The sequence below is a fragment of the Canis lupus genome, chromosome 13 (assembly GCF_048164855.1).
Source record: "Canis lupus baileyi chromosome 13, mCanLup2.hap1, whole genome shotgun sequence".
In the NCBI taxonomy this organism is placed as follows: Eukaryota; Metazoa; Chordata; class Mammalia; order Carnivora; family Canidae; genus Canis; species Canis lupus.
In genome coordinates, this window is record NC_132850.1 from 26,128,600 (window position 1) to 26,151,923 (window position 23,324).

Here is a 23,324-nt window from a genome sequence, read left to right on the forward strand (position 1 = left end):
GGGTAAATGGGATTTGAGTCCTTAGACATTTACACTATAGATTGTTCTGAAAGGAAGTCTGAGTCTGATGAGAAGAACAACAATAAGCTGTAGTTAAAGGTGGATATAGGAATGAATACAGGTTATAGAAGGTTTTTTCCTTTCTGTGCTAAGAGGCACATGAACATTTTTTTGTATTTTTAAGGCAAAGGAAACTAATGGACAAAGGGATTGAGGATATTAGATAAAGAGAGGCTCACAGAAGGATTTTGATTCCTTAAAGTAGGTAGAAAAAATAGGATTAAATATCTGGATCATATTTCTCCTCTGGTGCCATTAGCCTTGTATCAAAGGAGAAGGACCTTGTTATCTGAATCTCAAAGGAAAGTGATAAAAGTAATTAAGGTTGCAGATAAGTTTCTGAAATGAGATAACGTATATGAGCTTAGTTAACTGGAAATCCAGCATTTTGTCAATAAAATTATTGTTACAAAGAAAATTATTCCTTTTTTGAAAAGCAGGTGAGTATTCCTTCTCTTTAGCAGTTTCACCTTTTAAAAAACAGATAATCAGGTCTTTACAAAGAATATTTCATATCTTTGTCATATTTAAAGTTTTTTAACATTATTGAAGTATAGTTGACATACAGTGTTAATATTAGTTTCAGGTATATACCTACTTTTAAAGACAGTTGAACCTCTTCACAAACTCTTGAGTACCACAGGAAAGTTTGTTTCTCGCAGCTAAAAAAGTATACTCAACAGCAAAGCGTATCAGTTTCATGATCAAATTAACTGTTGCTCAAAATGTTTTATAGAAGTGTACATTTATGTATCTATTGTAAGTGATGTTAATGTGCTTTGGAATGGTTTGATCTATTTAGATGACTTTTAAACAAATATTAGAATTAGTGAGTTTAGAGTACCCAGGTGGCTCAGTCTGGTTATGCATCCGTTCTAGATTTTGGCTCCGGTCAGGATCTCACAGTTGTGGGATCAAACCCCACATCTGGCTCATGCGCTGGGCATGAAACCTACTCAAGAGTCTCTCTGCCCACCACCACCCCCATCAAAAAACAAACAAACAAAAAAAAGTAGTGAGGTTAATCCTTGCTAATGATACAAGTGAGCAAACATTAATTTGGGAATGATTTTCTTCAGGTATTTTTTCAGTGCTGCCCATTAAATAGAAAGCTGAATGTTTAAAAAACATTTTATAAAATGGTACATTTTTATCAGTAGCCTTCTCATTTTGCAAAGGCCTCAGCAGCTGGCAAGTGGATCCTACAGTTTGAGATTGTTAAGTACTCAGGCCTAGTAGAGGTGCCAAATGTCTGTGAGATACCTGCTGATTACAACAGAACAGGCATAGATTAAAAGCCTCTGAGAGACCTTTTGGACTTAGTCCAATTCCCTGACACTGTATTTTCATAGATAGGACTATAATTGATTCTGATTTAGGTCATGAGAATGGGGTCTGGAATGATGGATAATCCACGTGGCCACAGCCTGAGGATCTTCCTCACGAGGCCTGTGGGATCTGAGGGTCTGTAGTCAAAAACATGTCTCACAATAGTGAAGTGAGATTTGCCCAGTGTTCTGAAATTCAGACTTATTTGACCAAATCCAGGAAATCACAATGTGGACAACCTTTAGTCTTTTACTCTGTTCCTTTATGGCATCTAATGGCATCTAATTAAATTCGGACTCTCTTTATCCTATTGACCCAGATTCCCTTATGCCTTTGACCAATATTTCCCCAGTAGTATGGTTAGGGGGAGAGTCACCTCATGTCCTCATGTTTCAATAAATAAATAAATATAATATATTAATTATTATTATATCATTTATTATATCATAAATATAATAAATAAATATATATAAATATAATATATATATATCACTGCCTTAGACAAGTTTCCTTTCTGAACTGGTGAAAAACTGTGCATGCTCCAAGAAGAAATCCAGGTGGTTTGTCATTCCAGTGGGAGAGAAAAATTGCCGGAAAGGAAAAAGTTCACTGGGGGTAAAGGGCTCTTTGAAATACTTCTTAATACTTTCTAATGCAACATAAACATAGCTGATACCTCTCTAGTATTTTCTCTCCTGAGGAATCATTTCCTTCTATTAAGAATTTATTTTTATCGTACCGGGTCAGCATTTTTATAGCCCCATTAACCATTTTTATTTTTGAAGTATAAAATACAAATTTGTGGTTTGATGTATAGTAACACAGTCCGTCTCCAAATTTCTCTTTTCCTCATGCAGAGGGTTACTTCTCCAGGAGAACAGCAGGTTTGCAGAAGCATTACATTATTACAAATTGGCCATCGGAAGCAGGCCTACACTGGCTTGTAAGTAATATGCAAGTCCTTTCAAAACACCTCTTTTTTTCCTTATTTATCCATGAAAATTATCTTGCTGACTTACAGCCTCAGAGGGAAAAAAACCTTCCTATTTCTATTTCTAAATACTTATCAGATTATGAGTGAGCCTCTAATAATTCCATGTCTCTCCATTCAATCATGTTTGTTTGTTTGTTATTTTGTTTTAAAGATTTTATTTATTTATTCATGAGAGACACAGAGAGAGAGAGGCAGAGACACAGGCAGAGGGAGAAGCAGGCTCCATGCAGGGAGCCCGACATGGGACTCAAACCTGGGACTCCAGGATCACAACCTAGGCCGAAGGCAGGCGCTGAACTGCTGAGCCACCCAGGCGTCCCGTCAATCATGTTTTAATACCCATTTATCATTTTTAATATATTAAGATAAATACAGCTTTTATTCATCCGGAGTTTAAGCTCAAAATTTCTTCAGCTCTTCAAGGGCAAAGACCATCCATACATTTTTCATTGACACCTGTACTCCTTACTTCATTGTTGTTCCCATATATATTTGTTTCCCAAGTTTTCATTTCTTCAATTTCTTATAAAATCAGAAATCATCCATAGAAGCTAAAGTGGAGTAAGATAACTTTATTGTTGTCACAGTGTACATCATCTTTTCACATTTGTATTTCCCATTTTTTTCCTCCTCAGCTGCGTATTTAAACACCGGTATTATTCTCATGAACCAAGGAAAGACAGAAGAAGCCCGACGCACGTTCCTCAAGTGTTCTGAGATCCCTGATGAAAACCTAAAGGACCCTCATGCACATAAGAGCTCGGTTACCAGCTGTCTCTACAACCTGGGGAAACTCTATCATGAGCAGGGACACTACGAGGTCAGGCCCAAACCCCACCCTTTCTCTTTCTCCTGTGTTCTTGGTCCAAGACTCCATGTTTTTTTCTACCCTGCGATCTCATTGAGGGACACTTTGCTCACTTAAGTTAATAGGAGTTTTTATTAAGAGTTGTATGGTGAAATTCATTTGGAAAAGAATCTCTGCTAAATAAAACTTAAGATTTCTTTCCTATGAATTTCTCAGAGCACTGGTGGCTCTTCTACAAAGGGAAATAACCTGTGTTGTTTCTCAAGCTTATTTGCTTAGTCTCTTTGATTTTATGATCCAAGAAACAGTGTTATATCCAGTGTTTGATGTTTAAAAAAAATACATTGTTTGCATTCTGGATATTAAGGAAGTGAATTTGGTGTTAATCCTACCCATTTATTTTGGTTCTTTCTCTAATAGTAATAAAATGAAAATTTATTTTTTTAATTGGAGTGAGAGGAAGAGTACTGGAGTTGGGATGTTGTACAAGAAACTGGGAGGTGTGTGTACCCTTTCTGTCACACGAAGCCTGCCTGCATGGGTTTTTTTTCTCTCACATTTAAAACTGCTCCTCCCTTTGTGTCTCTCAAACCCATACTCCTACACCATGTATACTAAGACTACAATATAAGGATAAAGATACAATTTTTAAAATAATTACATTTCATAATTTCAGTGGATATCAGTAGCCAGAAGATTTGTTAGTTGCTATTTTATTTTATTGGTTACCTGGCTTGAAGTAACTGTAGATTTTAGATGATTATGGGTAACTTCCAAATGTAAACTTTACCTTTTTTAAAAAAAAACTAAATAATCTATGTGAACTGGAAAATTTGTTTTAAAATAAATGAGCATTGGCAACATTTGACTCCTTGTTAAAGTAGTCTAAATTTTTATGTGGCCCTCTTCACTAAGTGGGTTGAATATTTTCATTCATGAAATTGAGGTAGTATGATATCAAGACAGCTCAATTATTTTCCCCTGATGAGCCATTTAGAAATAACAATGGAAGGCTTTGATTTTTGAAGGATGTTGTCATTTTATTTGTAGTGAATATCCTTGTAACTTTGTCTCTTTTTCATTTCCTAAATTAGGATGCCCTTAGCGTATACAAGGAAGCAATTCAGAAAATGCCGAGGCAGTTTGCTCCACAGAGCTTGTACAACATGATGGGTAAGTAAAATCTAATATTTTAACTTACATTTTGGGGACTCGTGGAGAAATTAAAATCTGTGCTTCTGTTAAATAGAATTCAAATAAATCGTATCATTGATCCTCACACATACGCATAAAAACTTATTCACAGTTGGGTGATACTTTCAAATGTTCACAAAAGACACTCATTCTTTTTTTTTTTTAATTATTTTTTTAAGTAAACTCTACCCCCAGTGTGAAACTCAAACTCATGACCCAGAGATCAAGCGTAGCATGCTGTACTGACTGAGCCAGCCAGACCCTGACAAAGCACGTTTATTCTAACAAGAGCAATCATATACTGATTCTTAGCTGATCTAGAGTTATTGCAAGGTTCTTACAAACCCATTTGGATATTGAGTATTAGCTAGACCCTAGAAATTAAAAATGGTGATAAATATTTTTTTTCTCAATGATTTATCAAATTCATGAGAATATTTGATCATTACTTTCTTAATCAGATTCCCCCAAATAAGCATGGCATGATATAGGGAGTCATGATTTTGGTGCTTTTAAAAGATGAGAATAACTGAACCAACTTGTAATGGTTTTCATTGATAAGGTTTTGGATCACAATAGGTTGTTCAGAGTGTTATTTTAGAGTGAGAACAGTACTGCGAAGAATGTAAATGTGCTACTACATTCATTACTTTTCCACATTGAATAATTTGTCCTCTTATTCGTCAAAAAGCGTATGTTAGGACATGGAGTTTTCTAGATGTAAGAGACCAAGAACTAGAATTTCTGATAAAATATTGCCTATGATTGACTTGTGACCGCCTTGTAGTAAATTTTTACCATATCTATTTGATAGTAGACACAACTGAAGACTACCTATTGACTATGTGACTTGGAAAAGAATCCCTGCAGTTTAAGATGCCCTGCTGATTGACCAACTCTGCTATTTCTGCTTAAGGGAGAGAAGAAAAATCAAAGATTTTATTTCCAAAGCACAATTTGCAAACTCAGATTTTCCTTTCTCATTAACTTGATTAAGTTGTTTACTATTTCTATGCATATAAAATAAATGAGACTACATAATTTTTAGGATAATTTTATGCTTCTATATTCTACGATTTGAGAAATCATAGCTGTGTGGCTTGAGCACACACAGAAAATCCCAGACCTTCCCAAACTAGAAAATATATGGCTAGCAAAGACCCTCACTTCTCACTTTCTCTTTTTCATAAATGAGAAAAAAAAAAATTCGAAAGATAGAATGAGGCACAGGTCAGTAAACAGGAAAAAACCCATAATTTGGAAGAAGTCAATATTTTCATCTCGTGTCTCTGGGCATCCCACCCCCAGTTAATTATGAACAATGGAGTGATTTAGTGCTCATGTGAAAGAGGACCCTGAGGTATTTTTAGTTGTGGTTTCTTTTCTCTTTTGTATAATTACTGCAAGGTAAAAAATCTAGCTTCATTAAATGTACTTTTGCTATCACACTCTTAAGAATTAAAAATTCTAGAAAATTAAAGCAGTAACTTTTACTCTGCAGCCTTTACCATCAGTCTATCCACCCAGCACACGTATCCACCCATGTACTTGTCCACAAAGTGTGCCTAGAGTACCGATTTGCCCATTGAATTAACTTTTCTGTTAACACTGGATGATTATTCATGTCAAAATGAATATTAAAAGGATTATTTTCTCCAGTTTTCTCTAAGGAGGCACAATAGTTTTAGTTTATGATTTTACTTGTAACGCTAATGCATGGGAAGGCCTTATTCCCAATTTTCCTGAGTTATCGAGTGAGATGTCTTTCTTTAAATGAGGAAAGGACTCAGCTCCTTGGCAACAGACTGCATATGGCATCTTTATTGTTAATAGGAAGTGTGATATTCACTATAGTTAGTGATTTCAGAAGATTCATTCTATTATTTTATGCAAATAAATTTGATTGAAAATTCAGCTGGTACCTTGGGATCTGTGTCTCATATGGTTACACAGATGCTGAGCACACACAGGCAGCAAACGATAAGTGTGTCCCTGGGGTTATTGATTAGTCCTTTGTCTTATTTTTCATTATAGAAAGAGGTCATCTCGCCCGGACTCTGAAAAGCACTGTGACAGTTTGCAAGGGGAAAATCCCAATATAATTTAAAATTCCAGATTCCTTCCATAATTATGGTGGCTGCCTTCTGTTTAATTTTAGGTGAGGGTCTATCAGCTGAGCAGGTTTTATAGTTTCAATTGTTCACGAAACTATAATTTTCTCAGAGTGAGTTCACCTCCTAATCAAATGGGTGAAATCCTCTGAGTATTTGCCTTAACTCCTAATACATTTTGATTAGCCTCCATTTGACAAGAGAAAAAATGGCCCAGGAGATAAGCTGCCCTATCAGTTCATCAGTTTCATTAGTCTGTCAGCATGTGCTGATTATCCTATCAAGTTTATCAACAGCCTTGAATGTGTCTTCTAATTCACACATTTACATATTATTAGTGCCCTTTAGGGATCAGTGATGGATTATAATGTCTGGCTGGATTCAGCCTGTAAGTATTCATTTTTCTCAGGGCTCATTCATTGACGCTTTCAGGACCACTAACCATCCCCCCCATCCCCACCCCTGCCCAAGCACTTGTGTTTATACATACAAACATTATCCTTTTTCCATCCTATTTTCTAGTTTATTTGGAGGTTAGGAGAAAAAAAGGGGTATGTGTGAAAAAAATACAACTATATTTGAGTGTTCTTTTTAGTTTAATAACTCAATTCATGGCAGTGGCTTTTTAAAAAAACAAAACAAAACAAAACAAAACTCTCTAGTCCCTCATATTTTCCCTTCCTTTGAACGTTTCATGAGAAACTTCTATTTTGTATGCTACCTGCCAGTAATTGACATATCCTTAACACCACATGAGCAGATTTTTCCCATTTGTATATTAACAGAAAATGACACGTCTGATTAATTTGCCTCCCAATTTAATTTTTCTATATTTTATCTAAGACTGTTGATTTTTTTTAGTGGCAATTTCTAAGTAACCTTCAAAAAAAATCCTATTTAAAATATATTTTCATTATTCTTTTGATTTCATAAGATCAAGATGATAGTAACAGAAACTGTTGAGAATGAAGCCATCCAAAATTATGTGAATTACAAACATAGCCAGTGATACAAAGCAGAAGATACTAAATGTTATTTTTATAAATAAATAAACTTTCACCTCGGTGGCTTTTGTAATTAGCAAAGTATTTGAATATGTGAAATAATAAGAGACCACATTGCAAAGTAACTACTAAAATTGATCCTAGCCAGTTGTATAAACATTATTTTTGTGGGTCTCTGTTGCCACGTGAGAGAACAGGTAGGGTTAAATGGAGATTCACTGTGGTGTGAAGTCAGATAGCCCCAGCTCACACTATGGCTTTGACCCTTAAGCTAGGTGACTTTGAGCAAAATACTAAACGGAAGCCTCAGTTTCCCCAAGTATAAGACATCTCTATTAGGAGCATCAGTGAAAGGGAATAGAAGGGAAGGGAGAAGAAATGGGTAGGAAATATCAGAAAGGGAGACAGAACATAAAGACTCCTAACTCTGGGAAATGAACTAGGGGTGGTGGAAGGGGAAGAGGGTGGGGGGTGGGGGTGAATAGGTGACGGGCACTGAGGGGGGCACTTGACGGGATGAGCACTGGGTGTTATTCTGTATGTTGGCAAATTGAACACCAATAAAAAATAAATTTATTATTAAAAAAAAAAGGAGCATCAGTTTGAGGATTGATTTAGGTAGTGAAAATACAGCATATTGGACCAAATGCCCTACCTGGTGAGTGTTTCATAATATTACCTTCCATTATAGTCACTGTCCTTCCTGAGGGACTGTAAGCCCCAAAGTCTTTGCTTGTAGTATGTCAGTTCTTTTTGTATTTACCCACATACGTATGATTTCTTTGTACATAAGATTTTTGCCTAGTGATGGTCTTGCAATCACAGACAGTCAACAGGGATCACGTTTGGCTTGGGTCTGTCTACGTTAACTCTGTTAACCAAAAGTGAAACAGCATACTCAGTTAATGCCCAGTTGACTGAATTTCATTAACAAAAAACACCCTCTAAATTAAAATAATCATATTTAGGCTAGAGTTTCTTCTCCTTTTCCTGTCATGACATATTTTTTCCTCTACACTTAGGCATAATTTTTTTTTTATTCTGACACCCATTGTAGGCCTTAATTGAATCTCGGTTTGTCCTCTTCTCAAATTATAGTTATATTTTAGGGTCTTAGAATGTTAGAGATGGAAGATTCTTATCTTAAAAATTCCTCCTGTTATAATGTCTTTTATTTCACAAAGTAGAAATTAACACCCAAAGAGTTGAGTTGATCTTTTTAGGATTATAGTTTGTGTTAAAACCAGAAGGGTAGTTTCTGGGGTTTTGTTTTTGTTTTTTAAGATTTTTAAATTTTTATGTAATCTCTGCATCCAACATGGAGCTCACATCCACAACCCTGAGATCAAGGGTTGCATGCTCCACCAACTGAGCCAGTCCCAGGGCCCCAGAAAGGTTGTATCCTGATTTAAATTCAAATGCTTTTTCTATTTAACCCTTGTGTGTTACTGAAATTGGCATGTTCTTTACTATGTTAATATAGCTTTTATTTACCTATGTAAAAAATCAGCAAAATGTATTTAGATGTAGACATAGGTATATTTGTCTTATTCCTTGTCCAAATATATATGAAAAAACCTCTACGTTTTTACTAAAAATGAGAAAACACCTACAAAAATGAAATATGCAAGATATTAAAATTTTTTAATGTAGGATAATTTTTAACCACCTTTAATTTTTCCTTTTTTGTCTCTATAATTGTTTGTTTCCCTTATTATGCATATGAAAACATTGCTTTTGAATATTCCTGAGATTATGGAAAGCTAAATTAGGCTGTAACTTTTAATTACTTTTATCAGTTTGAGCCCTTCCAATCCCAAAGGTCATTTTGAGCCTATTTACTATTTAAAATAAAATTACTTGGCTTTCTCAATGCAAACTAATTGTTGGGTTAATTATATAAGCAATTTAAGCCATTTCATCTTGTTAATATATCTTGAGAACAAAAGGGCATAACATGTTGCCTGGAGTAATAGGGAATCTAGAGTTACTACTGCCTTGTCATTGCAGTGTATAATCGCTCCATTTAGAAAAAACTCTGTATGCAAAAAAAAAATTTTTTAAGTCACAAGTGCTGGGTGGAGGTTACAAAGGTGATAGTAGTATGAAATGGAAATAGCCCATATGCTTCCTGTTCTTATGGAACTTTCTAGGTGATTTCACAGTTGGTCTGGAGCTCTTCAGTATCTTCCCTTGATATGTAAATGCCTATAAATAAGAATGAAAATTATATTATCTAACCTTGAGAATATTTTGTCTATAACTGTAGCTTGTGCTATGTGGTCTGGACCAAACAAACCAAACCAACTAAACAAGAAAAATCTCTTTTTTATCTCTAAGGTGACACTAGTTGTCACAATTTGCATACATATTTATATTTTCCTGTTCTTTAAAAAAAAAATGTGTGTTTACAATGGGTAACACACTTTTTATGTTACAGAGAGATTGTATTTTCTTCCAGGGGAATGGCATGATGATGATCCATTGCTGTTTATTGCCTTATTTGCCTTTATTTTGATTTTACCATTTTGATTCTCTTAATCTGAAAATTTCTAGTTTTCTTTTAATACACATCCCTATTGCTTCTAAAATCCCAGCTCAGTGATAGAAAAATATATTTTTCTCCAACAGTCTGCAACTAACAAATTTTTACTTATATAGATTTGAAATTGAAAAGATGTTTTCTCCTTATACTCTCTAGTAAGGGAGGAATCATTTTATTTAATTTTCAGTTTTGGGGCAGCCCGGGTGGCTCAGGGGCTTAGCGCTGCCTTCAGTCCAGGTCGTGATCCTGGAGTCCCACATCGGGCTCCCTGCATGAAGCCTGCTTCTCCCTCTGCCTGTGTCTCTGCCTCTCTCTCTCTCTCTGTGTCTCATGGATAAAAAAATAAATAAAATCTTAAAAAAAATAATAATAATTTTAAGTTTTGTATTAAAAACCTCAGTTCTTTAATTACAAGAGATTTCCTTAAATGTATTTGAGCCAGTCAGTCAGAATGGGGAACAAAACAATAAATAGGAAACACAGTGAATGTATTAGAGCAATTTTGGAGTAAAAACTTGTCCAAATTTTAGAATTGTATTTTTAAGAAAGAGACTTGTGGAATAAAGGAGTCAAGTGTCATAAATGGCTAGATTCCTTACTCTCAGGTAAGAACTGACGACAAGATGTCAAATATACAAATATACCTCCTGAAAACAAAATGCAAAAATTCTTTCTTTTAAATTTACCTTAACTCTACTTGAAATAAGGTACATTATATGCTGAATTCAGTTGGTGGAATGGCCGTAAAAGATTCTGTTTTTCTCTCAGCCTTCTGTAGGTTTTTTGGTTTGCTAGGTATTTTTTTTTAATTCAATCATTTATTTTTGCTGAATTATTCTAGCACAAGCACACACGTATGTGTGTGTGTTTACCTCACCTTGTTTTAGAATGCATGTAGCATCAAGATACTCAGAATAAGTTTTTGACTTGATGGTTCACATACTTAATGTTTTCTTCTGTGACTGGCTGTTCTTAAGTGTATTGCTCAAGGCATTTTGCATGCTGACTGTGAAAGAGATGGTTTTCAACTGTGTGAGATCTGAACTTCACATCCTTCAAGTGTGGAAGCATTAACACTCTGGTAGTGTTAAGCTTTTTATACCATCTGCTTCCCCTGTTTTGAGTTCTGGTGATTTTCCTACTATTGCTTCCACTGGCACTCTTGAAAATTAGTGAGTCAGCCCTACAGATATAAGTATGACCATGTAATTGGGTTAGCCATTGATCTATGTGCCTCCAAAAAGATTACTGACTTGTAGGTTTTAAGATAAATCTATTTATTGCACTTTGATTTTTTTCATCATCAGAAAGGACGAGACCAGGAGACCATTGTTGGGTCTCCCAGTCCAAAAAAGTGAAATGTAAATTTGAGAGATTTTAGAAGTTCATTTTGTAAGATATGGAGCCAACAAGATAAGGAAATCATGAACTTTTGGCTGTGTATCAAAAAGAATAAATATATAAAATTCATAATCAAAATCATTAAGATTCTCTTTCTCAAAGTTCATTTTACATTATAAAACTGCAGTGGTTTAATTTTCTTCTTTTCACCATTCATTCTTGGTACAGATTCTACATTATGTGCTATGGTTACAGACATTAATTTGCTAGGCATTAGTCTGTATACTGCAGAGGCCAACATCTAGTTCGGCTGCATTAAATTGGTAATATATTTTGTTTAAAGTTTCAATTAAACCCGGGACCAGAAGATATATGGTCCCTATGGGGAATTTGAACACTTTCATGCCAATAGTAGGGTTGCTAAGAATCATGCTTGGTCTAGATGTCACTTGCTTTCCTGGAAATATGATATGAGACAGTTGATTATATTTCATTGCTATTAAAACCACATGAGCCCACCTGTTACATTAATTCATACTTTTGCCAGTTTAGTGGTAAAGGAAAAGATTGAAGTTTCAAAACGTTATTTTTAAATTGAGTTATAAGGAAATGAATATACTCAAATTAATACCTAATTATATCCTTATTCTCTGATTTCTAGAGTTTCAGTATTTCTGCTTGAAAAAAATGTATTTTCTGATGCTTCAGTAGAAATTAATGAGAAAAAAAAAAGCATATGTTTTGCTCTTTTATTGGGCAATATCCATGAAGTGAGTCTTTTACTCAGCAGTAAATATGGATTAGATTATTCTTTTAAAAATGGATATGTTATACTTGAGAAATTAACTGGATTTCAAAATCTGGCATTCTTAAAAGTTGCCAATTTTGAAAACATTTAGATAAAATTGATATAATCCTGAGTAAGAAGAAAATTTCATTATAAAGGATGTAATTTTGAAAATCAGTGTCAAGGAAACTGTAAGTTACATGTATCTAAAGTAATACAAATAAAGTTTAAAATTAAACACATTACCTGGCTGCCTCACTCGGAAGAGCATTTGACTTTTGGTCTCAAGGTTGTGAGCTTGAACCCCACATTGGGTGTATAGATTACTTTAAAAGTAAACAAATACACTTAAAAATAAATAAAAATTAAATGCATTACTGTGAGTGCTTCACTGTGTATGCATTTGTACCTGTTTTTCCTACTGGTTAAAGAGAGACTGTTTTCTACATAAAAATCTCATTTAACTTCCCAAATGACTAGGAACTACTGTCATACTCAAATTGAATAAAGAATTTAAAAAGAGCATGCAAAGTTTTCTTCCAGATTGCAAAACTTTTGCCAACATGTTACTTACGGGCATGGTGTTTTTGAACTGTTTGTTATAAAATCTTATTTTCAAGTCATCATTACAAATAGGATGAATTTTTAATTATCTGATAAATCTTAGCAAGTAATATTCATAGAAAAATACAGTTTAAAATAAAGTATTTGTTATGTTATAGAGATATATTGCTTGATCCAGAAATACATGTGAAATACATTCCCAAGAAGATATGTATAAAACTAAAAATGCTTTTATTATACTCTTTTGATATTTTCCTGCAAATATTCAAGTTGTATGTCTTCAAATACTGTTATTTTCATTAATTCTTTACAGGCTAGTACAACATTTATTCATTCTTTTTTCTTTCCTCTATTGTAAACCTTGGTTTTTAAAACCCAGGTTAGCACTTTGTATTTCTAGTGATCCCTGGTTATTCCAGATGTATTAAGCCATTTTATTTTCTCCATTGTATTGTATTGAGGACAGTATTGTATTTTGGGGGGAGAAGATCATCACCTCCACCAACATACAAATGAAAACACACAGTCTCAACTTCTGTATTTTGGAAAATTCTGAGCATTTAACAGGATTAGCTCTAATATTTGTTGATTAACTATTTTCAGTGATTTATTTCTGTGAAAACATAAAGGGAATTGATTAGCCTAAACAAGTCCAGGACCCCAGTAGCATGTAATGAAATATTGACCCAGGCTCCTGGCTTTTTTCCAAGTTAAATTTTGATGGCACATCAGATGTTTCCTCTATATAACCTTACACTAGAAATTAGGAACCTTTTTAACTTTCACTAAAATTTAAACTCTTTCTTGATGATTAGTTTTTTATTTAATAAGATGCATATTCAGTTTTTTTTCCGTTACATTTCCTCTTTTTGCTCTAAAACTACCCATTCTGGCTTTCAGCTTTCTTCTTAAGTTTGATGCAGTAGAACTTGGTGAAGCGTTAACATGTTGAACCTTTTCATAACCCTCCATAATTTAAGACTCGTATTTCATTTTACTTCTAATCCCTCCACCACAGTGGAAGAGGTTATTTAATTGTTGAAGTGTGTCGTCAGATACAAAACAGCTTCTAATTTCTGTAACCATTTTAATTTATTTTTTAATTTATTTTTTGCCCTGTACAGTAGCTACTGAGCATTTCCCATCAGAACTAATGTATCCAACGCAACTGAACTGTGTTATTTTACAAGGATAAGATCAGGTTGAGGAAAGGATTAGGATGAAAATATAAGAGATTCACAAACTTTGATGGCCTACAGTTAAGTTTATGACATATATAAATTTTTAAAAAGCCAGACTCCCCAAGGTTTCTATATTAATGCCAATATAGTGAATTAAAAAGTGAGAATAAAAGCACAGCAAGTTAAACTCTTGATGTAATAGGCTCCTGATGTCATATGGTTCTTTCAGGCCACAGATTCTAGAAAATGGAATTACTTGGAAATTTCTCTTCAGTGACATTCTTGGTAAAAATACAACATTGAAATCTTAAGTTGATACTCAGTATGCTCAATTATTCATCAGAAATTTTTCGAAACTCTTTGGAGCCAGAGGCTTTCTGAACTTAGGTTAGAGGAGAGACGAAGAGTGTACTACAGGGTTTTCTATCTGGCTCTACACATCTCACAGTCTAGCGCTTGAGATCAGGAATAGTATACTTGGAAAGATAGGTATATAAAAAAGGGAAAGGAAGCTTTAATACATGAACTGAATACTAATCTTGGATAAGGAAACTCATTTTTCTAGAAATTTCCCTTTCAAATTGATTCATACATTATAATTCACTTGCAATAAACATTTCAGAAAGACTTATCAAAAATTTGACAAAATGATTCTAAAATTTATCCAGTAGACATAATAGGAAAATAGAGTCAAGGGGGGTTAGAGAAGAATAATGGGAGACATGCTCTACTCAATATTAAAATATTAGAAAAACCTCCAGTAGTTAGAGCAGTGTTATATTAGTATAAAAACTGAAGAGCAGACCAGTGGGACTGAATGGAGAGCCTACACACAGATCAGAATTCTTAGGGGTTTTTTTGTAGATAATAAACGTGAAATTAAATATTGCGAGGGAAAGGGAGTTCTTAATCAGGGACAATTGATTAAATGATGTTTGGAAAAAATAAAATTAGACCTGGATTCCACATTATATGGCAAATGTATTTCATATGGAATAAGTAGCTAATTTTAGTAATACAACTATATAATTAGAATTTATATCCCTATGATAAAGAAGACTTCCTTAAGCATAAAAGACAGTAACAAAGCTACAAAGGCAAAGTCAACTTAATTTGCATATGTAAAAGTTAACGTAGTTGACAGAAAAACCCTTTTAACCATCTTTTGCATATCAAAAAGATAAAGAATATATCTTAGTTGAAAAATGGCTTAAAACTATAAATGGAAAAAATCAATGACTTGCAAATAAAAAATACTCATGGCTAAGAATTTGTGGAAAAACTTTATAAAAAATAAATGAATTTTCATTAAGAATTAAAGTAGGAAAATCGAAATAATAGCTTTTTTTCTTTTTCAAATGGACATTTAAAAATACTAGAATCTCATTTTGCTGAGGACTTAGAAAAGTTGATCTTATATAATACTTGTAGAAGTGAAATAGGTACAGTATTTTGATGAGCTAACTTGGTATTCTGTATCCTGACCATTCAATTTGCTAATGCTTTTTAGCTGGAGAATTCCACTGCTAGGGGCAGCCAGGGTAGCTCAGTGCCGCCTTCAGCCCACGGCCTGATCCTGGAGCCTCGGGATCGAGTCCCATGTTGGACTCCCTGCATGGGGCCTGCTTCTCCTCCTGCCTGTATCCCTGCCCACTCCCCTGTGTCTATCATGAATAAATAAGTAAAATCTTAAATTAAAAAAAAAAAAAAAAAGAATTCCACTGCTATGTATGTATTCTAACATAATATTAACAGATATGTAAAAAAAAAAAAAAAAAACGAAGACAGTTACAAAACAGGAGGATAATTGCTGAAGTAAGGTACCTGCATAAAAAATTGGAGGAGAAATTTGAATAATAAAACATTGAATATTAAGCTTAATGAGAAAGTTTAAGTTTTGAAATAATCCTATTTTTATTTAACATAGTAAAACAGCAGAAGGAACTTAAATACTTAAAACTAACAGAATAATTGATTAATTAATTTTTTCAATATTTAAAATAAAATCTAGAAATACATCAGAATTTTACCACTATCTATGAGTAGTAGAATTCATTTCATTTTATAAAATTATGATCTCCCCAACTTTATCATAAGCAGATATAAAGCTTATAATTAGATAAATACATAAATATTTAAACTTTTACAAAAGAACAATCTAGATATGGTTAGTCTTGACTAGATTATCTAGAAAATCCATGAATATAATAGTTCCTTTTTAATTGTCACAAGTTTGTGAAATGACTACATATAAGACACTAGGCCATGGTGAATCTAAAATAATTATATCATTTGGGGGATTATGGAGTTATTTATTTTTAAATACTTGCAGAAGGCAGACACTTAACCGACTGAGCCACCAGGCATCCCTGTTTTAGTGTTTTTTTTAAATAGGGAATTGGGAGATGTGAGAATTGGATGAAGGCAGTGGAAAGGTGCAAACTTGCAGTACAAGACTTAAATACTGGGGACGTGATGTATGACATGATGACTACCATTAGCACAGCTGTATGGCATATTTGAAAGTAACTAAGGAAGTAGATCTTGAAAGTTCTTATCACAGGAAAAGAAATTTTTTTCTTTTTTTTCTTTATTTTTTAAAGATTTTATTTATTGACAGAGAGAGAGATAGAGCACAAGCAGGGGAAGAGGCAGAGGGAGAAGGAGAAGCAGACTCCCCGCTGAGCAGGGAGCCCTACGTGGGGCTTGATTCCAGGATCCCAGGATCATGACCTGAGCCGAAGGCAGACTCTTAACATACTGAGCCACCCAGGCGCCCTTGTTTTTCTTTTTAAAAAAATATATGTCAGATGACGAATGTTAACTGAACTCATGTGGTCATCATTTCACAGCATATGTAATCAAGCCATTGTGATCTACCCCTTAAATTCACACAGAGTTGTATGGTTAATTATATCTCAACAAAATGGCAAGACAAAAAAAGGAGAATCTAAACTGAATCTTGACGCAGAGATATACGATCGAACAGGGATGAGAGAAACAAAAGGTAACTCTAGCAAGTATGGGTAGTATGGCCTGTTACATACTCTATCCTTTATCTGTAAGCAGAGCTGTCCAGTAACTTGAAACATGAGAATCAGTGAGATCTGGACTATTACATCATCAATAATCCAGCATTCCTTCCTTTAAGGAGTTAGCCTTTGCCTGAGTTATTTGGACCCAGGGCTTTTTAGGGAGGAAGAGTGACATTATTTGTTCTGCATCTGAAACTGGTTTATATCTGCTTGAAGCCGGCCTGGAGACATCCAAATCCCTTTTGTCTGCAAGGGAATCGGAAATAAATCTGGGTGATGAACCTCATCACTACATCATCACAGCAAATCTTCTCATTCTTATGAAAGTGCCTCTTTTATGTCATTTTTTTTTTTTTTTTCCTGCAGGATAAGAAGGAAAAATAGTCATCATTGCTTCTTTCCTCCTGGGTGCTCTAAACATTTTTTTTCTATTCTTGTAAGTTAAGGAGAATTACAGTACCAGAGAAGATAACTTAACCCTCCTTTCTCCACCCTATTCCTGATCAAGTATTTTCATTTCCTTCCCTATTGAATGTAAAATTTTCTTTTCCTGTGGCCATTTCCTTCATGTTATTTTTATGATTTTAGTATTTTAATCAAGCTTGAAGAATTACATATATGTCATTCTCTCCTAAAACTGAATCCACCAGTGGCACTTTTCGCAGTTATTTTATCTCCTCTCTAATTATTTTTTTATAGTATTTGGACAGAATGGTATGGTAGAAAGAACCAGAAAGAACTCTAACCTGAATCCTGAATCTGGAATTTGCTTAGTTTTGAATATTGAACAAATCGCTTAGTCTCAGTGAGCCACAGCCTCTTCATTTGTGAAATGGGACTGATGTAAATTACAGTGTACAGATAATATAAAAGTATAAATATATTCAAGATGTTAGTAGGTATTCGATAAATAATAAACTTTGTATGGTAGGCAGCCTGATGCCATGGAGAAAAGCATGGGCTTTAGAGCCATTCTGACCTTTTAGAATAGGGTTGGTTTCTTTTTTTTAAGATTTTATTTATTTATTCATGAGAGACACACAGAGAGAGAGAGAGAGAGGGAAAGAGACAGACAGAGGGAGAAGCAGGCTCCCTCTTCGACGTGGGACTCGATCTTGGGTCTCCAGGATCATGCCCTGGGCTGAGGCGGAGCTAAACTGCTGGACCACCTGGGCTGCCCTAGAATAGGATTATTAACTGGCCTTGTGCAAGTCACTTATCTCTCATGAGCCTCCCTCCTCAGCCATAAAATGAGTATTCTGACCCCTAGTATGAATTAGAAGTGAGAAATGAGAAGCTTCTACTTTGTCTGTGCCAGGGCTATATCCAGTTCTTGTCCGTATATTGTTTGTTCCCTACATCTTTATTGAGTCATTTTTAAAACACATTTAAATTTGCCCATTATCATTTTCTTGCATTTTAGGGTTTGCATCTTGATTTTATTACCGTTTTTATAGGCTCTTTTTGTGTTAAGATTAACCATAGAACTCAAGTGCATCTTATAGGATACATATTTCCCTCTTAAGAGTTGAGTAACATATGCAGCAGAAGCATTTTTAAAGGTCAACTATAGATTATTATTGTTCTCCCTTATTCCTTTAATTCAGTAGATAAGCCCAAGGCAAAATGAAATGATCTTGATGGTCAATGTATCACAAGGCTAGGAAACAATTTTCCAGGAATGAGAAAGAGTATAATTTTCCCCTGCACGGGAGAGTTGAAAAGTTTGTGATTGTTCCCTACCAGCAGGTTAAAGCAGTGTGATTTGAGGTCAGGTCGTCCTGGGTTTGAATTCCAGCTTTACCACTTCCTACATTTATGACTTTGTGTGTTTTATCTAGCCACTCTGTTTCTCAATGTCCTCATCTGTAAAATCCAGGTAAAGACATTCCTTAATAAAAAATGAGAGTCATGGATAAGGCAACTAATACAGATGTTGAATGATTTTATCTTGCAAACCTAATCTGAACAGTTACTTGGTAGTGGTTGAATGAGAGTAATGTGTGAAGGCTCCTCGTGGGACCGAGTGAGAGAACATTCTACATGCCCAAAGGTAGAGAATGAGAGGAGAAGGTGCTCATAAATCAGACATTAGCCCCTTATGGCTTGCTACCCTAATGCATAATCGTCAGTGAATGATCGTCATTGTTATTACTGAGACACAATGAATGGTTATCTGAAGTTTTTCTGAGTAGTAATGAGTAGGACCTAAGTAGGCTGGTCATTTACATTTTTCATATACTTGCCATGATGCATTATTATATTCCTTACAACCCTTTCTTACTTCCCCATCTCACAAGTTTTCAAATTAACAAGTTACTTCTGAGTCATTACTGAAGAAAATGGGCCAGCCACTAATTATTTAGCAAGTTAATATTTCATTTCAAAATAGCTTTTAATAATAGCTGTAAGACTGGAAAAAATAGAACACTTTCTGAAATGATTTTCAGACAACTTACATACACAGATTTCAATCTCAGAATCACTGTGAGGGATCCCTGGGTGGCGCAGCGGTTTGGCGCCTGCCTTTGGCCCAGGGCGCGATCCTGGAGACCCGGGATCGAATCCCACATCAGGCTCCCGGTGCATGGAGCCTGCTTCTCCCTCTGCCTGTGTCTCTGCCGCGCTCTCTCTCTCTGTGACTATCATATATAAATAAAAAAATTAAAAAAAAAAAAAAAGAATCACTGTGAAATTGGGGTTCTCTCACATTTTTTGGTACAGAAAGCCTATAGTTTACTATTCTACAAGTTAGTTGAATTTTTTATAAATGAAAAGTAGAAATTATATTAAAGGTAATGATGGTACAGCTTCTAAAAGCTGACCTATGAGCACTCTACCCACAGAACAATTTCAGGCCGATTCCAGTCAGAATCTGTAATCCCTCCCATCATTCAGCTTAACTTCTAAATTAGTCTACGTTTTCTACTGGCTTTAGAATCCCCTTTAGAGATCAATATCTGGGTATAATTGGGGTTTAATATGTAACTTGTCATTAATTACTTTAAATTTATCAATACCGTAGGGATTATTGCATTCTTTGTTATGTAAATCATATCTAGTGTAGTTTTAGAATGAAGAAGTGGTTCACTTTCCCTAGGAAAAAAAGTGCTGTTTGCTTTTTTGGGGAAACATTTGTTAGCTCAACATGGCAAAAAGGAAAAAAAAAATCTATGACAATGTTTTCATTTTTATAGAGATATAATAACAATACAAGATTACAGAAATAGGAAAATTAAAAAAAAAAATCAAGCCTAATCCTACCAACAACTGTGTTTTGTGTATTCCATTCCAGGCTTTGGTCTTTGCTTCAGTATTTCTTGCAGTGCACCCGAGCATTCTATTTAATCTAACCAAATTCTTCTTAAATGCAAATACACTTTAAGCTTTAGATTAAGAGAAAAAAATTCCAGCTAACGTTTTTATGACAGGCTAGTTTAAGAACTGTTCTGAGAAGTACAAACACATAGATATGTATGAGAGGTATATACATTTTTGTGCATATTACAGTATTTTTTACTAACGAGCCAAGCAAAAGGCACTCAAAAGGTCAGGAGACTCAGATCAATTCAATTCATCAAACATATTTGTATTGATAGCACTGTGCTAATACAAAGAGAATTTGATTAAAATAAAAGGAAGCTAGTTCTTCTTTGAAGCAAAGATGTATAGCCAATGTGGGCAATACATTTAGGAAAAGCTTGTGATTATGCCTCTAAACAGCAAAAGCTATCATGATTATGATTACTTAAGCTATAAAGGTCTGCTTGACAAATAATTCAGGTTACCGGTCTTTTATCTGTTCTTAGAAATTTAGTAGCTTCTGTATTTGCAGTGCTTATTAAACCTATAATGCTTAACTTAAATGCACAAATCACCTTAAAATATAATACTCTTATCAGGTAAATACTCATCCATATTATAAGCAAATAAGGGAGGGGGGATGATAATAATAAGTAGACAAGTGATATACGTTTGGCTTTATTTCCAGTTTTTTTGTTTGTTTGTTTGTTTTTTCCTCTTGCTTGGCTGTTGGTGAAATGCTCTTTGACAGGTAAAATTTGCATAACTTGAAAGTAATAACTGATGGCTGAGGATCTTCAGAATAACTTTGTACATGGTACTGGGCATACTAAATAATTGTCATATATTCAGTGGATTTTCCAAATGATACTCATAAGTTTTATTAAAATATAAAATGCAAATAATTTCTGAAAAAATCTAGTGCCAATGCTTAATCCAAAATATTTCTAACTCCTTCAACTAATCTTATTTTCTCAACAGTGTTGTAAATCTTGGCAGGACCTTAAACTTCTTTGTCAAGGTCTTCATAATTCTTAGTATTCATCCTATAAATACTTGAATTTCTAAAGGGATAAATGAATATCAATAAAAAACAAATTGTACTTAAGAAAGAGCAAACTTTTCTCTTTTTATTAAGATTTATTTATTTGAAAGAGAGAGGGTGCAGCAGGGGGAAGAGGCAGAGGGAGAGGAAGAGAATCTCAAGCAGACCATGCCCACCCCTTCAAACCCAGTGTGGAGTTTGATCTCACAACCCTGAGATCATGACCTGCGTGGAAATCAAGCATTAAACGCTCAAGCAACTGAGCCACTCAGGTGCCCCTAAACCTATCTTTAAGAAAAAGACAAAGGACCTATGCTTGTGGGTCTAGTGTTACTAGGTTAAAAATCAAAGCTTTATTAGTTACTAGATTTTTTAATTTAGCCATTTCACTTAATTTCTCCAAACACAAGTTTTCCTATCTGTAAAATGGAAATTATGATGACTTTTTGAGATTCAGATGAGATAATGGGTAAAAATCCTTGCTACAGCGTCTAAAATTCCATGGAATGTAAACACAATGATGTGACGCTATTACAGCTGTTGGAAAGCTGTGTCCTTAGGTTGATCTTCATGACTTTCTTTCCAGGTGAAGCATACATGCGATTAAGCAAACTCCCTGAAGCAGAGCATTGGTATATGGAATCCCTGAGATCCAAGACTGACCACATCCCCGCTCATCTTACATATGGGAAACTGCTAGCTCTAACAGTGAGTAACTACCTTCCTCCCTCACCCTTTCGAAGCTGGTTTTCTCCATGCAGACTGAGATGGATAGAGGTTAAGGTACTGGTTCTCAGCCAGTTAACTCAGACTATTAGGAGATAATGATGGTAGTAACACTGTTAGAACTCCCTATAGAACATGTGGAAAAGTGTATTTCTTTGGGGCTTGCCATAGATAAACTGTGGTATGTCATGACCCATGGTGTAATTTAATGGAAAAATGGAAATGGTGAATCCCAAATATGGATTACATAATGAATTTGTTATAATAACAATATTTGTATAAAGATTAGGTTCTACAAACCACCATTAACCCCAAATCGGCTACAGTGTAGAGCAAAGTCTGATTCTTTCCTAATAGCCAGCATCAGGTGAGGCTTTGCATGTGTGTTAACTAGTGTCACCTGGAATTCCTCCTAATTGGAGATTATTCCTTAAGGGAAGTGGAGCCATCATTTGGCCACCCAGTAGGTGACAAGCAGTCTCGGAGGCCGCATTCTCATGGAGGTGGTGTGTGTCTGAAGCGTAAGAAATTGCTGGCATCCTACCATTGTGACTTTGTGTGTTTTCAAATAATCTTTCTGTCTTATTTTGCACTCTAGGGGATTGTTGAAACTATATAAGTAAATTTTCTGAGTTTATTCAGCTGATAATAAGTAGTAGAACTAGCCTTCAAAGCTAATCTGAATTGTTATCTGTGCTGTTTTAGTTATATCACCTAATCTCACTTCAATATTAATTAAAATACATGACTCCCAGAAAAGCATAGAACAGATGGTCAGGAAAGTAACTCTGAAGTGAATTCATAGAAAAAGATCTTATAATTATGTAAAAGTAATAATACTTTATTTTCTACAGAAGATGGTAGACTAAACACCTAAAATTACAATGCATCCATTTGAAGGTACCACTAAAGTGCTATTTTTTTTAAAGATTTTATTTATTTATTTATTCATGAGAGAGACAGAGGGAGAGAGCGGCAGAGACACAGACATAGGTAGAGGGAGAAGCAGGCTCCATGCAGGGAGCCCGACGTGGGACTCGATCCTGGGACCCCAGGATCAGGCCCTGGGCTAAAGGTGTCACTAAGCGCTGAGCCACTCGGGCTGCCCTAAAGTGCTATTAAATTATGTAGGCAGACTCATTCCCCAGAAAATAAACCACTAAAATATGTCTAGATATGCTTAATAAAATAGATATACTCTTGATGTGTAGCTGAGCTCGAAAGGAGTGAGACAATTTCCTAGGGGCTAGAAGTGAGGGGTAACTGAATGCCGGAACAGTAAACAGTTGGCTGATCT

At 34.8% G+C, this 23,324-nt stretch overlaps 1 protein-coding gene across 4 annotated transcripts in view; it reads left to right on the plus strand.

The window, feature by feature from the left end:
• Positions 1 to 23,324, plus strand: part of TMTC2 (transmembrane O-mannosyltransferase targeting cadherins 2) — a 395,252-nt gene that overhangs the window by 241,640 nt on the left and 130,288 nt on the right. For all 4 annotated transcript variants that reach the window (XM_072772934.1, XM_072772933.1, XM_072772936.1 and 1 more), the window contains 4 exons: positions 2,247 to 2,332; positions 3,019 to 3,203; positions 4,286 to 4,364; positions 21,888 to 22,009. In XM_072772934.1, the coding sequence (XP_072629035.1) occupies positions 2,247 to 2,332; positions 3,019 to 3,203; positions 4,286 to 4,364; positions 21,888 to 22,009 (472 nt within the window). The remainder of the gene's footprint in view (positions 1 to 2,246; positions 2,333 to 3,018; positions 3,204 to 4,285; positions 4,365 to 21,887; positions 22,010 to 23,324) is intronic.